A 15349-nucleotide genomic window follows, 5' to 3' on the forward strand; every position below is an offset into this window, starting at 1 on the left:
ATTTATTGTTCTAAAATCTGGGGTGCGCATTATACATGGGTACAATTTTTTTTTTTTTAATCCGGATATGATATGGAGGCCGCCATTACAGATGCGCTTTCTTCTCTGCTGTTCACTTCAAACATACTCCATACGAACACAATGCTCTCGTATCAGACGCTTGCTCGATCACCTGCTCGTTTGCTGTCACAATGTACCCTACACAAATCCAAAACATTTCTTCGCTATCGAGTTTGCTAGCGCAGTGATACTGACCGGCAGAATAACATCCGGTTGTTCCCAAAGATGATCTTTTTTCTGAAATAATTTTACGTTTACGGACTTAAGTAGGAGTCAAAATTTGGGTGCGTATTATACATGGGCACAGGCTTTTTCCCAGCATCAACATGCCATTTCTAGAGTGCGTATTATACATGGAGGCGCATTATACATGGAAAAAAACGGTATCTTATATAAGTCTGCTTGCTTCATGCTAGCGCGCAAGTAAAAACACTAGCATCAATGTTGATGTAGTTATAAACCTTTAAGCAACTTAAACCCTGGGGTTAGGGTTAGGCCTTGGCTTTTCACCAAGTAAAACACACGCTGAGTGAAATGGAAGCTGCGCTCATGCACAACAAATGAGTCTCTTTAGCCCTGTCGAACTCGATTAGAATTCCTGTCTTATCCTATCGAGAGACATAATAGTGTCAGACAATAGCATGTTTGACTGCGCCGCACAGGAAGCGAGCTGTTGCTTGTCATGAGACCCTGCAGCCTCAGGTCATGCCTATTTGCCCCGTGTGGAGTGAATGAGATGAAAAGCAAATTTGTGGGAGGAATTTACATCTGGAGCAGTTAAAAAAAAAAAAAAAAAGATCCCCGTGATACAAGCTGTGGGACAATTCATGTGCGCATGGAACCAATGGACCAAGTAGATAGATAAATCAAGCTAGTGATCAGATCATTGATTGTTTGTCTTTTATTTAAATTGATAATCGATGATCGGCTCCCAAATCCTGATCGTGTAAAGCTTAATACTGTACAAATTATGACCAAGATAGTAGGTCTCTTTAAACTGGCATGTGAAGCTTTTATTTTTGGCTCAAGCAGAAACCGGAAAAGCTGTGAAGTATTTCTAACTTGACGTAGCGGTATATCTTCTTTTTTTTTCCCACTGAGCGGAAACGAGGGTCCCCACTTTTTTTTTTCCGCGTCAAGTTCGTGCCTCAAAGTTTTTCTTCTCTCTCTTCTTTTAAGTCAGAGACATTGTCGCGTCAAGTCACGATGGAAGCCAAAGAGACCATTTTGTGCACTTCTTCCCGCTGAGGTCGACTCTTGCTCTATTTTTTCTTTTTCTTTTTGGTTCTTCCCGCCGACGCCACTTTAGTGGCCAACTTTTGGATGCCTTTTCGACACATTTCCGTTATGCGAAGTCCAAACTGTTGTGTTGTCGTCGTGCAGCGGTGGGTGCCCGTCCGAGATAACGGAGAACGTGAGTACTGTAACTCTACTTATTTACATTGTAATACTTCAACAACTTGCTGTCTTATGGCCACATGGCACACTGTCCCCAAACGACGACTCCCCAGGAATGCGTTGACGTTCTTAACACTGCACTTATTTGTCCTTTTTATTTTGAAACTGCTCTAGAGTGGTATTTAAAAGGCGACTAGGAAGTTTTCTGGCAGTGAAGTGCTCAGCGTGCATAAACTTGCCGCATGTGTGTGATTGTATGTATTTTTAAGAGAAGTTGGAAAAAGTCCACGTTGTTGTGACGCTGTCATTGAAAAATTGACGTAAGTCTGGCTGTGGTCACCATGGCAATGACGCAGCATGGCACCACGCTAGCCCATCTTTCCTGCACATCTTTGTATATGTACAAACAGAGAGATAAGTATTGACATACTTATCATCAAATAGATCCTAACGTCTTAGGGAGTCGTAGAAATTGTATGCATACCTTTCTTATTACCAGTTTAGTTGCCAAGCTGGGTTTAATGCCTGTGCCTCACCGTTCTGAGGTTAGGGGTTCGAATGTCAGGTACAGCCTTACTGCGTAGGGTTTAATGTTTAGTAATCATATTAAATGTACTTTTCGGAAGGACATTTTTAAATGTTCAAAAATCACTAGGCGACAATAAATTGCCCATAATACTGATTGTGAATGGCTGTTTGACGACATGGGTTGCGACTGAAAAGTCCAAAAGGTGATGCGCCCCATGTCCAAAATCAACTGGGACCTTCTCCAGATTATTTGTTCCCTGGTCAGGATAAGCAGCATAAAGGTTGGATGGACAAAAGAATACGCAACAGGTGTTAATCGAAGCTAATATGTTACTTAATAAGCCTATGATCTCAGTTGTATTTAACTTTAAAGGGCAACATGTTTGCATTTAATCTTGACTACTTATTTACTTAGGTTAATTTTTTTTTATCCAATAGTTTTTTTTTTTTTTAAAATTACATTTCATATGAATTATCATTTAAGAGCAGTTCTTCATTTTCCCATATTATAGTGCAGTGTTCAAACTGTGCGTGAACTTACAGCAGCATACAATGATCCATCCATCTATTTGCTGGACCGTTTTGTCCCCATGGTCGTCGCGGGCATGCTGGAGCCTATCCCAGCAGTCATCGGGCAGTAGGCAGGGGACACCCTGAACCGGTTGCCAGCCAATCGCAGGGCACACAGAGACGAACAAGCACTCGGAGAAAACCCACGCAGGCATGGGGAGAACATGCAAACTCCACACAGGGAGGGCCGGAGGTGGAATCGAACTTGCACGCTCTGAACTGTGAGGCAGACGTGCTAACCAGTGCATCACCGTGCTGCCTGGCTTACAATGTTATTTATTGCTAAAAACCTCTGTCTGATGTTATTATATTATTATATACCATATATTTGAAAGGCATTTTGAAGTGTTGGTTGGTGTAAAAAAATTGAGAAGCAGGGAGTCAGAGATGAACTGCGTTTGTTTCCGCATTAAGCCATACACAATGTGCAACATGGAGGTTGTGCTTAATTTTTCGAGAAGAAACCGGATGTCCGCCGTCGCTGGCAGATCAGTCCACGTGACCGCGGCCTCACGCCTCGCCGCTATCGGCCGGCGTCTCTTCCTCTCTTCTCTGGGTTTCCAAGAACTCCGCCACGAGTGAGAACCGACAAGCTGCGGGAAAGAGAGGGAGGTGACGGATTGGGGGGGGGGGGGGGGGGGGGCACAGAGGGAGATAACTGCCTGATAGATCGGAATGGGAATTTAAAAAGGAAAAACCAAATTAAGGCGGAAATATAGAAGAGAAAGAAACTTTGTGCAGCAGAAAAGTGGTGCAATTTGAAGTTCAAGCCATCATCGCCCATGAGCATCGTGGAACGCTTAGTGTTCGAATTTACAGGTTCTGCTTTTTGTCTGGGAGCTGCCACAGTGTTTAGAGTTGTGTGTTGTGGAGGTTTTTTTTTTTCTTTAGTGCAAAATAATCTAAAAAAAAAAATTCCCAGATTGTGCTCAGGTTTGTTTTGAGGACAACACAGAAGTGTCGTCTTCAAAGCAGCCATAATTAGAGAGCGTTTGCACTTTGGGTGTCTTTACTCCGACGTGAATGTTGGGGGAAAAAAAAAATGTTGATTACAGGTCCAGTTTAGTTGGAGTTGTGCAGGGGATGGACGGTTGATGGGAGGAGTGTCTAGGTGGGTTGGGGGTACGTGTGGCTGCTTGTCGGTGCTGAGGTTGGTTCTGGCGCGGGGATGCGGTCAGACAAACACGCCCTGATTGTTTGCCGATTAGTCACAAGACGCTTCGCCAGGCGTCATGGGTACATCTTGACATATTCTTTGGCATGGATTTACTGCGAGCTAAATTCTGGCTGTCTCAGTAAGAGCCACCACTTAACCCATTCAGTCAAACAAGGTCCTTGAAAACAGCGGAACCTGTGAGGTAGAACAATTCATTTATCCGATAGGAAATGAATTTTGCCGTCACTATCTTGAAGTCGATTAATCGGCTCATTCGTTTTGGTGGTTAGTAGGTGCAACAACAAAAAACGATCATCTCCAATTAGAATTCCAGGAATTCAGACGAGACACACGCGCTAATTCCTCTCCGAGTTCCACGCCGGTATTTCATGTCTGTTAAGCGTCTTCACAGTTTGAATTAAGTAGTCACACTTCGGAATGAGTCACTCTGTAAGAGTGAGCGACGGCTTCGTATTCCCGGGGTGGAATCTTTGAGGCGTGTTTTTATGGTGTGAATTCCTCTTGGCTCGGATGTGAATGATGGAAAGTCGCTTTCAGATCTCCTGCAAACAAGCGTGTGTTTAAAGATTCCAACGATAAGTTGCGCTTCATGTTCTTGGACAGTTTTTTTTTTTTTTTTACTTTCAAGTCTGTGCAGCTGCATTCAACCTCGTCCATTGTTTCGACTGTATGCACAGTGCACTTGAGAATGCGACTTGTGATAAGAACTGACCATAAATATTTGACTTGTAGAAATATTATCTATAGTGCTGTTTTAAAAAATATATATATACATGTTTATAATCCTACAGCCAGTCTGTAGAAAATTAACCTGAGAAGTGAGAACTATTTTGAACAAAGCCGTTTGTGTTTGTTATGCCAATATAAGAGCAAGGTTGTTGGACTTTGACCATTTATTTTTCTCCGTATTAAATCTGGCTGAGTTTTGTCATGATCTAAAAAGGTATGGAGGCTTCTCAAAGCATTTGTCTATTTTCCCAACCAAACCAACTTTGTTGATCCATATTCCCCACCAAGTAGGCAATTTCTGCAACACAGCATCCCGTAATCTGATAGTGACATCACACCGCCTCTGATACGACTTGAGAAGGTGGAAATGGCGAGGTCAGCTTCATCCCCCTGTTCCGTGTTGGTGCCGAAACAGCGAGAAGAGCGCTAGCTGCTGCTGCTTTTACTGGCAGTGTAACAGAGGCTTGTATGTTTGCTCATGGAGATGCTAATAAGGATCGCTTTGTGCTTTGTCGTGTATCGCCAACAATCTTCTGTAGTGTCTGCAAGCCCTGATGCTTGCCACTGGGCCCGTTCCCAAACCCCCCCCACACACACACACACACCACCACCACAATCACGTGTGCATCCTTCCAAGATGCCTCTGCTCATCTCAGTCGTTAGATCCCTGTGCTTTATTAATTCCTCAAAATGACGATAACGATGGACTGCGGGGCTTTAATTGACATTTTTGAATTCATCCTACGTAAAGGGAGTTTGTGATTGTTTGCTACGTTTGTCTCCGTCCCTTTCGTGGTCATGTCTCGTCCGCTCTGAGTCTGTTGTTGTATTCCTCATACTTTGAGACGTTGCTTTTCAGTTTTCCCCAGCGCGCCTCCGAGTTCCCAGACCACAGGAAATGGCCCCGCGAGCAGTACAGCTTTATTTCCGTGCGTCTTAAGAATAGTCGCATTGTGCCGCCGAGGAACGCGCATTGTTGTGGGAACGCACAACCCAGTTGGAGAATTGAGCTCCAAAGCAAAAAAAAAAAAACTTTTGCTGACTTTCCGAGTGATTACCACCTTGCATTTGTGCATGCTTTTCTCGGGAGGGGAAAATAAAATATTGAACGTATTGCTCATAGGATACAGTAGTTTGTAAATGCCAAATGTAAGGCAAGGGGCAGGGGTGGCTTAAGGTTGCGTGGCCGCTCAGTGTTGATACTTCAACAGAGTTGAATTCTGAAGAATTTCGGAGAGAGAAAAAAAAAAAAAACTTCCACCGGGCTGTTTTGCAGAGTCGCTCAAGGCCTCCCGCTTGTTTCACCACTAATCAGCTGATGCTCCGCTCAGGCTGTGGGAAGTAAGACTAAGGTTATCTCATGTTTCAGTGTCGCTTCCTCCTTTGCAAAATGTCCTTCAATTATGCAAGCAGGCGCGCGTGCGCATGTTTGTGCATACGAGCGCGTCGAAGCGCGATCTCGCCTTTCTCTTGACGCAAGCACAGAGGGAAGCCGAGGCCCGTCTCGTCCCGTCCCGTCATCCCTCGTGTCGTTTGCTCGGCATCGAGGAGTCGTGCACTTTTGCACAGCGGTGCTTCCCGCTGGCCTTTCGCAGCAACTTGTCGTGCTCGATTAGAACATTTGAAGCCAACGTTAACTGAAAAAGGTCACATGGTGTCAGTTCTTCCTAACTGGGGTTTTGGATAACGTGAAGCGGCCTGCTTTTTGCCTTTAATAAATAAATACGAAACACTTATTGGTTGGCAGTCCGGTTTATCCACCTACATCCTCTCAGCTTTACAAACTTGCTCAATATGATATGAATTCAAGCTCAAATCCCGATCCTGAAAATTGACCTGATTATTGAAACTGCGCCTTATAATCTGGTAGTCCAAAAAAAAAAATCCTAAATTGCATTTTTATTTAAAAAAAAATGAATAAGAGTTGTCTAACCTTTCCACCAAACACCTTCCTGCTTGCTTATCAGGTGAACTCGTGCTCGTTCCTTACCTCGACAAGCCACAGTATTGTTAAAGGACCATTTGGCGGGTGTTGAAATGGATGAGCTATCCGTCAAGCCCTCCATCACAGCAAGATCTCTACCATTGAACACATGACTCATCGTATTTCTGTCGTCATTGCTATTTTTCATCGCTCTTTAAATTGCACTTTGTGGACAGAACAGGATGTGGAAAAATGGAAGAAAATACCGAGTGGATCCTCAGTGCAATTACAATAGCTTCCGGAAAAGCCCAGGCCTTATGGAGTGTCACTCAACTGGAGCGCCATCAATCAGTCAGCGCCCATGATGTCATCACAAGGATATGTACATTGGCTTTACGTAGCAGTCGGCGCTTGCCAGGGCAGGGCTCCCGGTAGCTTCCTGTCGCTGTGATTGCAGCCCGCACCGAGTTAAGATCCAGTCTGACTCAGTCTGACTCCACCACCTGGACCCAAACCTGTGATGTTCACACTTTCTGATCTCACCCTTATTATTCACTCATCCTTCAATGGCTCTCGTCTTAACTTTTCTCCGTTTGGCTTTCTTGTTTTATTCCCCCCTTTTTTTTTCTTCTAATAACCTCGTGGCCACACACTCGCTACGCTTTGCAAGTGTAACCCACACTGATTCACTCTGTGACTCACACAATGAAAATTCAAAGGTGGTAACAAAATCTGTTTTTCATCCCAGACACACATGTTGCTTTGATTTTTTTGTTTTTTTGGGTTGGTCCACGTTTTCGGGGGAAACCACGTTTGATGTGTCTGATCAATTCATTTCATGCAGTCCTATTAGACCACAAGCTGTTTGTCATTGATTGTAAGAGGAACTTTGGATATTTGAAGATGCATAGAAGGACAAAAAAAAAAAAACTTTCCGGCCCCGCTAATTTGTGCCACCCTGCATATGAGATAACAAAACAAAAACAAGATATTGGAAAAATAAAAGCTACATTGTCGATTGGGTAACTGCTTTTATTGTTCCCGAAGGCAATTCCGGACTGAAGAAATATGTTGGTCTTGTGGGTCAAGAACAAAGACCATTTTAAGGCTCGTTAGATAACATATGTAGAATTGCAATATCAGACGACCACACCACAAAATATTTTGGTGCCGCTGACGGGGCAGGAACTGATGACACTCTCAGTGCCAAATTGTGGTCAAGTGCGTTATTTATGAGCCAGGAGAAAGTGCATCGTCATTGTCGGCAAAAGTGGAAGGCAATCAGTTAGTATTTTCCTGAAGTTTTTCTGAGACTTATCTCAAGACAAAAACTGGTCATGAGGACTACAGCCCGAGTGTTGTAGGAGTACAACAAGTCCTTGTCATTTTGAAAATGGAGCAAGTCGAAGCTTTAATTCATTTGCCCTTTACGCTGTTACATTTATTATGTAACCTTCTCTGTGCTAATATTAGAAATGTGCCTATTCCGCTGTGTATTAAGTCCCATCACTTTTGAGATTTTGAACTTTTCTCAAATTCAATTTTATCAATGGCACGCCAGTGTTGCTTAGAGAAAACTGGAAGTTCCCCAGTCATAGTTTAGTGATAATCGAGTTGCCATTACGTTTGATGATTTGTCCAGTTGAAACGAAGTCGCTTTTCTCATAAACCACTTGGCAAAAAGTAACCTAATTGTCCAATGTACAGTACCAATGAGCAGTACATCGGTTAGGAACCGGCCAGGATGCGCTGAGGTCTGTAGCGTGCCCAAAATCAACCCAGTGAGTCACATAGTCGGTCAACCGGCTCGTCATCATTTTGATGATGAGCTCGGTTCACGTTTCAAGTCTCGGTTCGCGCAAGTTCATTTTTTTAACATGTCAAACGTTCTTCTATTAGCGGCACGAGACTCTCTGAGAAATACTTGTTGCAAGCTGCTTTCCTGGAAAACAATTTAAGCCAGCAGCTGTTTGACACGTGAGTATGTCCAATAAAGTCCTCGCTGCCTGTTTCTGATTTGAAGATGAAGCGATTGTTCATCCGTCTTTCTCGAGACCTGCTCGGTGACTGATGGGGGATGTTTTGCTTTTAAGCAAAGAATGGACTTAATGGACCAATTTTGTGGTGGTTGGCACTCACGCATTAGTTTGTACAAAAATGTACCTTTCCCCCACAAGCTTGGATTAGGTGCCCGGATGTCAACTGGGGATGCACGGAAGAGGAGGACCTGGTGATGAGGATGGCCATGGGAACAGTGGCGGTCTAAGGTCACCTACAACCCCCCCCCCTCGAGGGAAACAGCGAGAGGAAGTGTGTGCGCATATTGAGTCATTCATTGCTGAGTCATCGCTGGGCTGGCCATGGAGATAGAAAGAGCCGTCTAGGGGGGCCAGCTGCAGGGGCGCAAAGGGAGCACGCACTGAGCATGCTCTGTAGAGTACAGCAAGGGGGGATCGGTCGCCGTGACAGGACTCCTCTAGGAACTGTAATGACGCAATATTTCATTTGGCCAACTTTTTTTTGGGTTCGCTCACACCACTGTGTTCAGTTTTGCGGCCAAATAAGCAAGTGTGATGTAAGCTCGGCGCAGAAGCGGCCGCCGTCAAGTGGCGTCACTGGGGACATGTGCAGAGATTTGCTCGGGAGATAATTTGTCATGTTGGAGCATATTTTGCTGAACACAAAGACGCGCGCACACACACACACACACACACACACGCACCTTCTATTTCTTGTGGCTTTCTGTGATCTGTTGGTCAACTGAGCGTCCCCGCCACCTCCACGCATATGCATGCGTTTTATTTTTAATTTTTTTTTAAAACATATTCACGAATACACACACATCCAGCCATGCTTCCTGTTTGTAGAAAAGACCCTTCACCTGCTGCACGGGAGGAAGCTGGTATGTATTTTAGGTTCTAGTGAGCAGGCACAAAATATGTTTTCATATCTTAAAATCCTTTCATGAATTGCAGATAGAATATGAATTGTAATTTGTTTTATTATGTTGGATCCCTGGCAGACTGAGCTTCCACTACTGGATATTTACGCATATATGTATTTGTTCTCACTGGTGGACAAAAGCATGGTGGACAAGATCTGGATTTCCTTTCGAAAGACTGACTACAAACAGTTTCTTTGTTGACATAAATGGTTGATTCATGAAACCACCACGCCATGGCTTTCTAATTATACCAAGAGCTGCATGTTGGGCGCCATTTGTGCTTTTTACTTTCACACGGGCACACTTTGTTTGAAAGCAAAAGGTGCTCGCGTGTGCGTCGGAGGAGTTGCATCTTCAAACGGGTCGGTCACGTGTTGTCGTTACCCGAGCGAGCGAGCGCACAGATGGTGTAGCCGGCCAGCAGTGTGGTTGATTGAGAAATTTTCCAACCATGCTTCTTTAGTCAGCCCTCATTCAGTGTCCGTCTCAATGACTTATTGCCGTGCTCGTTCATTTCACATTACTTGAGCTTCTGCGATCGTCACGGCGGGAATTTGGAGCAGATGTAATCGTTGTAATTGCTTCCACTCCTTCTCATTTTTGCTCTTTAAGTCATTCACTTCCTTAGTGGACAGAAGATTTCCTCAAGCTCTCAAGCTCATGATTTTGTCGACTGAGAAGGGGAGCTGCTGGCCCAGATTGGCCTTCTTTTCATCCAGAGACTTGTGTAACTTCATTTGTGACGTTTGAGATGGACGGGAGATAAAACCAGACTTTGGAGGTTCCTTTACAAACTTTCGAATATTTGAAAGAAATCCTTTGACTGGATTCTTTTTGTTAAGTGGTTATTGCACTACTCTCAGCATTATCTCAATTTGCTCCGAATTACATTTCAACGTCTCTGTGTTTTGTAACTCTTTTTTTTTTTCTCCCTTCCCACTTTTTTTTCAATCTGCCGTGCCCGCCTATTTATTTCCTTCTGTGTTTGCTTCTTTGCAGTGATTCTCAGCCGGTCTGGTTACTGCAATGAATGGTAACACATTCCATCCAGCCAGCACCACCGCAACAGTAGGAGGCGGCCCTGGCGTGGCGGCGCTCCCGAGAGGCTGGAGGGAGTTCTGCGAGCTGCACGCTATCGCTACAGCTCGGCAACTCGCCGGACACTACCAAAGCTTCGCCAGGGAGCGCCCCCAGCATGACGTCCTCCCGCCCGAGACCTTTTCCAAGCAGTTCACCGACCTCTTCCAGCAGCATTTCCGCTGCGAGGTGGACAAGGACGGCACGCCTCTCCAGCAGAGCGCCTGTTCCGCCGCTCCGGGCGCCGCTCCGGCGGTTCCTCCGGTTCCATCGCAGACCGTGATAGGTCGATTGCGAATCGGCGCTTTGTCCGGCGTGCAGGACTACCGGGAGTCGGGTCGACAAAGCGGAGGTGCCGCTCTCTTCGCCGTGGTGTCGCCAAAAGTGGAGCCGGTGAGCAGGGAGCAAGAGCGGCCTCTTCGATGTGCGGCGGGAAACACCCGTTCGGGAAACCCGGTGCTGCTCAAGGGCTTGACCCGTACCTTGGGCAGCGGGTCACTGTTGTTCCGTAGCCGTAGTGACGAGGAGCTGTCTGGCACAGACGCTCGACAAACACCCGACTCTTTGGCGCCCGGTCCGGCCCACGCTGATGTCACGCACTTCTCCGTCAATCAGATTCGGCAGTCTGTCAGACGACTTTTTAAGAAACGGACCCTCCCCAGTCCGCCTTCGTCACAGGACCTGTCCGCCAACAACAACAACCCCGCCCGGTCCCTCAGCGGGCCCGTAAGCAGCACGGCGGCCTTGGCGTCTGAGCAAACATTAGCCTCCTTGTCCCTCAACTCTGAAAGCACGCCCACGGCATTGTCGCCGCTCTCAGGGGTAGCTTCCAACTTCTTGGATCGTTTCCGCTGGTTACGCGGCGGGAGCGTGAGGCAGAGGAGGTCGGAGGTCAGCGGCTGCTGTAAAGAGGGCCAGCTGAGGTACTTGCTGGTGGACGACACCATCTCAGACTCTTTGCCGCGATGGCAGCGCTGCCGCCTGCTGGTCAGGAGGATCCGGGACGCTGAAGGCGAGGGCTACCAGTTGGAGCTTTATGATCCCCCAAAGGTACAAGCACGACATCTCGCCGTTTCATCTGTACATGTAAAAGAGGTTCAAAACCCCCAAAAAGCGTCATCACATTTGGTCAGCCCGCTGAGCTGTAGATGTTTTCACCACTCTATCGTCAAACGAAGCAAACTACATCTCGGCCTCTCACACTCAACTGGCAAACACACCACACACCGGGGGGCACAAAATCATTTCCTGCATCCAGCTGTTTTCGTCTCGGAGTTTCCCCCCTTCCATTTTCAAATCGTCTCACTGTTCCCTCATGTTTGTTTTCCCGAGTAAAGATGATCCACTCGGTGCGCCTTGATATTGAACAATCTGTGAAATGTATCAACCGGAATTCAGTAGAACTTGCAGACTTCCCTTTTCCCAGGTTCTGACTGCCGCCATCATAAAATGTGTTTAACGTAATGGTTTAACATTGCCATTCCCAGCACGTATATGCCCACCGATTAATCGAATGCTTTTGATTCGATGCAATGAGCATTTGTGACTTTAATCATTTGGGCTTCCAATTAGACTTCTTGTGAGCTTTTAGCTCTTTTTAGAATTGCATCATAATGTAGTATTTCACATGTATAGTATCGGGTAAGTAATTGTGCGTGTGTGTGTGCGCGCCGTGAACTAATTTGCCCCCTTGTCACCGATTGGCGTCTCACGTTTTCTCAGTATGACGCACATGCAGTCTATTGTTACACGTAACCGCGTTTGGCACCGGTAGTGTACGACGCTCAGTTTCTTCAAAGTCTAAACAGAAATCCATGTCCTCTTGCACTCTAGCGAGTCGATACGCCTCCCACGCTGCTTCCTGTTTGTTTGGGGCTCTCACTTCAGCCACATGCTCTCAAAGTGTTCCACGTGTGACTCGGCTCGGACTCCCGACACCAAACTCACGTTCGTGTGTCAGCTTATGGGCTGAATAAACGACACACTTTGAAATAGCGCATCACTTTTGATCTTTCTTTACTCATGCATGAGCTGCCGGGGTTTGGCTCCCAGCGACGTCATCACAAAACACGGCAATATTTGAAGCCGGTCCAGCTGGGAGGCGGCTCCAAGTGGCTTACTTACTTGGTCACTCGTGGAAACAGAGCCGCCGCGTCTCACCTCCGGGTGGGTGCGCGCGTGTATCCCGGCCCGCTCACTTAAGCCGGGTCAATGAGAAAGATCTTGCGTGCGCTCGCGTTTTATATTTAGAAGCCTCGGAGCTCTCTGCCAGCTGCGAGCCCAACCGCATGCTCAAAGTCATCGACTTAATGATAGAGTTGGAGGCGCGCGCGCGCATGCGCGTACGTTTGCGCAGCACGGCCAAGGTCCTGGCAGGACTTGGCCCCCCCAAACGCATCGGGGTTCTCTCACTTTGTGTTTGTGCACACGCGTGTGGAATCTTGGCAAGGCAGAGCGCCCCGAGAATGCCCTTAAAAGGAAGGAGAGCTGTTCACTATCACGCGCACAATTTAAGCCTCGTGAGGGAAATGTGTTCAAACTTCACCCACAACAAAATAACTCAGTGTATGAGCACCAATGTGACACTCGTAAGCGCGTCCGGTGTCGTTGACTTGTATTTATATAGTTTCGGTTCTATCGGTCATTTAGCTGTTGTCTTGATGTCTTTTGGTTCTTGATGTCGTAATGTTGTCTTCATGTCTTTTCGGTTCCTGTCGTTTTCAAGTCTGTTTCGGTCAGTCAGTCATGTTATCGTTTTGTCAAGTCATGTCGGTGTGCCGAGTCTGTCTTTTGAGTTCCTCCAATAAACCCTGGTCCAAGCTGCATTTGGTCGCCCTGCTCCATTCCGATCCGTGACAGAGGAAGCTGTTTGGTCACTGATAATGTCGTTCTAGCCGTGACGCGGCAGTAACGAGTCCAAAGAATTAATCAAAAAACGTAATCATCCCGCCTGTCTGATTACACGGCTTGCGGTGACAATGAGGTTCAGAAGCAAAGTCAATAAAAAGCAAATGTGGCCTTTCCAAATGTGGCTTTTGTCAATGTAGGCAAAAGCAAAGGCTCTTTCACTTCTGCATTGTCTGAATCGAAGGCCACATATTGGAACATGGCATTGTGCCATCAAAGTCTTCTACATTATTAACCAAATGCAAAACTGGAGTCAAAACAACGCCGTATTGAATGTATTACGTGTGTCAAACACTAAATGTTTCTTTTTCTTTAATTATTCTTGAGTTTGAATTTCAGGTTTGGCCTGCCTGTCTGCCATTTGCATGTCCTCCCCATGTTTGCATAATCTTTCTCCAGGTACTTCCTCCCCGCATTTTGCTTTTTTTTTTTTTTTTGCAGACTGTCTGGTTTTGTGGATTTGATCCAAGGCTCACTAGATCGGTTTGCAGCCGAGTGTAACGCGGTTGGGATGAGAAAAGCGAAAAGGGTGGCGTGTCCTCTCTCCATATTGGGATTCCCCCTGGACAAAAGTGGCCACATTTCTGCCTGAAATCACAAAGTTATTTTTCGCAGCCACAAAAACAAAACGCTCACTTAAGTACATAGGCTTTGTTTTCTTCTGCACGCGTGATGACAAAACAGTCGGGCCGGTATGCTTCCCAGCAGAAGTGAATCTTGTCATTTCAGCTGAAAGGACGGAAGCCAGAACGACATGTCAAGCCTTAGCTTCGGTGTCGTCAACCTGTAAACAATTTACATTCCGTTCCGTGCCAAATATGAAGTGGCCGCAGTTTCTCCAGATTGTCATCTGTCAGCTCTTTGCAGCGCGAACGCTCGTTCCTTTCATCCCACGCGGTCGCGCACACAAAGAGCCTGCCGACAAGTTCCCAATGTTGCCAGGAAAGTTGTGGCGTCGCTCTTCTTTCCAAAAGCCACTTTAGTTCCCACAGACGGCCGAGTGCGTTTCCCTGGACCTCCTGTAGGCTTTGTCCTAATCACATCTCGGCTGTGTGTTTATTCCATTTTTTTTTCTCGCTCTAATCTTTCCCACATGGTTATTTTCATGCTTTTTTTTTTTTGTTCACTTGTCCTTTGTCATTTGTACGTGTTGCACCCTTCCAGTATTAGCATTAAGCTTTGCGATCTTTATTCCAATTTTGCTTTATGGGTCAGCATTGTCTCATTTTTTCACGTTTGCTTTTTCCAAGCTCAAGGGAGCTGCTGGGCAGAGGTTACGAAAGGGCGTCTGTACTTGTAGCATCGTTTTTTTGATCAGCTCGACTGCCCGGTTCAGCTGCTGCGTGTTACTTTTGTCTCTCGTATGGCAACATGCAGCATTAATTAGCCTCGTGTCGTTCGCATACCACAACCACACATGGGGCCCAGTCAGCTGAAGCAGAAAGCAAATGGAAGCATCTGAGGAGAGACACCATAAGTCAGGAAAGAAGGAGGATTTGGAAGGGTCGCATTGTTGCCTTGAGCTCAAGCTTTGCTCGAGTCTTGTGTAATCTGGGCTCACAGAAGGCTCCTTTGTGTTTCACGGTCGCTATTGTTACCTAAGTCACTTCTTAATTGAGGTGGGAGGAGTCAGGTGGATCAAATCATTTTTTAAGAAAAACATTTTTTATTACAAATTTCTAGCTTTGTGATTTGCCCTCTTTATTTTTTTTAATTTATTGATTTCCAATTTTCTAGCTTGTTAAAAAAATTGTGTAATAATAATATGAAGAACTCTAAAAGTTTGGCGGTGCTTGCATTCTCTATTTATTTATGCAATTTTCTAGGTTGTTAAAAAACCTGGAATAATAACACGAAGACACGCTAACATTTTGGTGGTGCGTGTGTTCTCTTTATTTGTTTATTTTAGTTTTTTTTTACAATCTTTTAGCTTGTTAATAAAAATAGTGTCATATTAAAATTTTAAAGAACTCTAAAATTTTGGGGGTGCTTGAATTCTCTTGAAATGAGCTCAGGCAGAAGCTGAACTTTGACT

The 15349-nt window shown here is 45.7% G+C and overlaps 1 protein-coding gene and 1 long non-coding RNA gene across 3 annotated transcripts in view; one reads left to right on the forward strand and one right to left on the reverse strand.

Annotated features, from left to right (window-relative positions):
* The first annotated feature begins 905 nt into the window (after positions 1-905).
* sh2b3 (SH2B adaptor protein 3) overlaps positions 906-15349 on the forward strand; it is a 23780-nt gene continuing 9336 nt past the window's right edge. Inside the window, exons 1-2 of one of the 2 annotated variants that reach the window (XM_061278518.1) lie at positions 906-1474; positions 10330-11457. In XM_061278518.1, coding sequence (XP_061134502.1) covers positions 10357-11457 — 1101 coding nt within the window. In that variant the 5' untranslated portion in view covers positions 906-1474; positions 10330-10356. Of the gene's footprint in view, positions 1475-9798; positions 10112-10329; positions 11458-15349 lie in introns of those variants that run through there. The other variant, XM_061278519.1, reaches the window with a different exon arrangement.
* LOC133154096 (uncharacterized) lies at positions 11322-12700 on the reverse strand. Its single transcript, XR_009714429.1, has 2 exons — positions 12532-12700; positions 11322-11485 (listed from the first exon to the last, which is right to left on the reverse strand). It is a non-coding gene; the product is annotated as an uncharacterized LOC133154096 (long non-coding RNA).

Source organism: Syngnathus typhle, linkage group LG5, assembly GCF_033458585.1.
Source record: "Syngnathus typhle isolate RoL2023-S1 ecotype Sweden linkage group LG5, RoL_Styp_1.0, whole genome shotgun sequence".
Taxonomy (NCBI): domain Eukaryota; kingdom Metazoa; phylum Chordata; class Actinopteri; order Syngnathiformes; family Syngnathidae; genus Syngnathus; species Syngnathus typhle.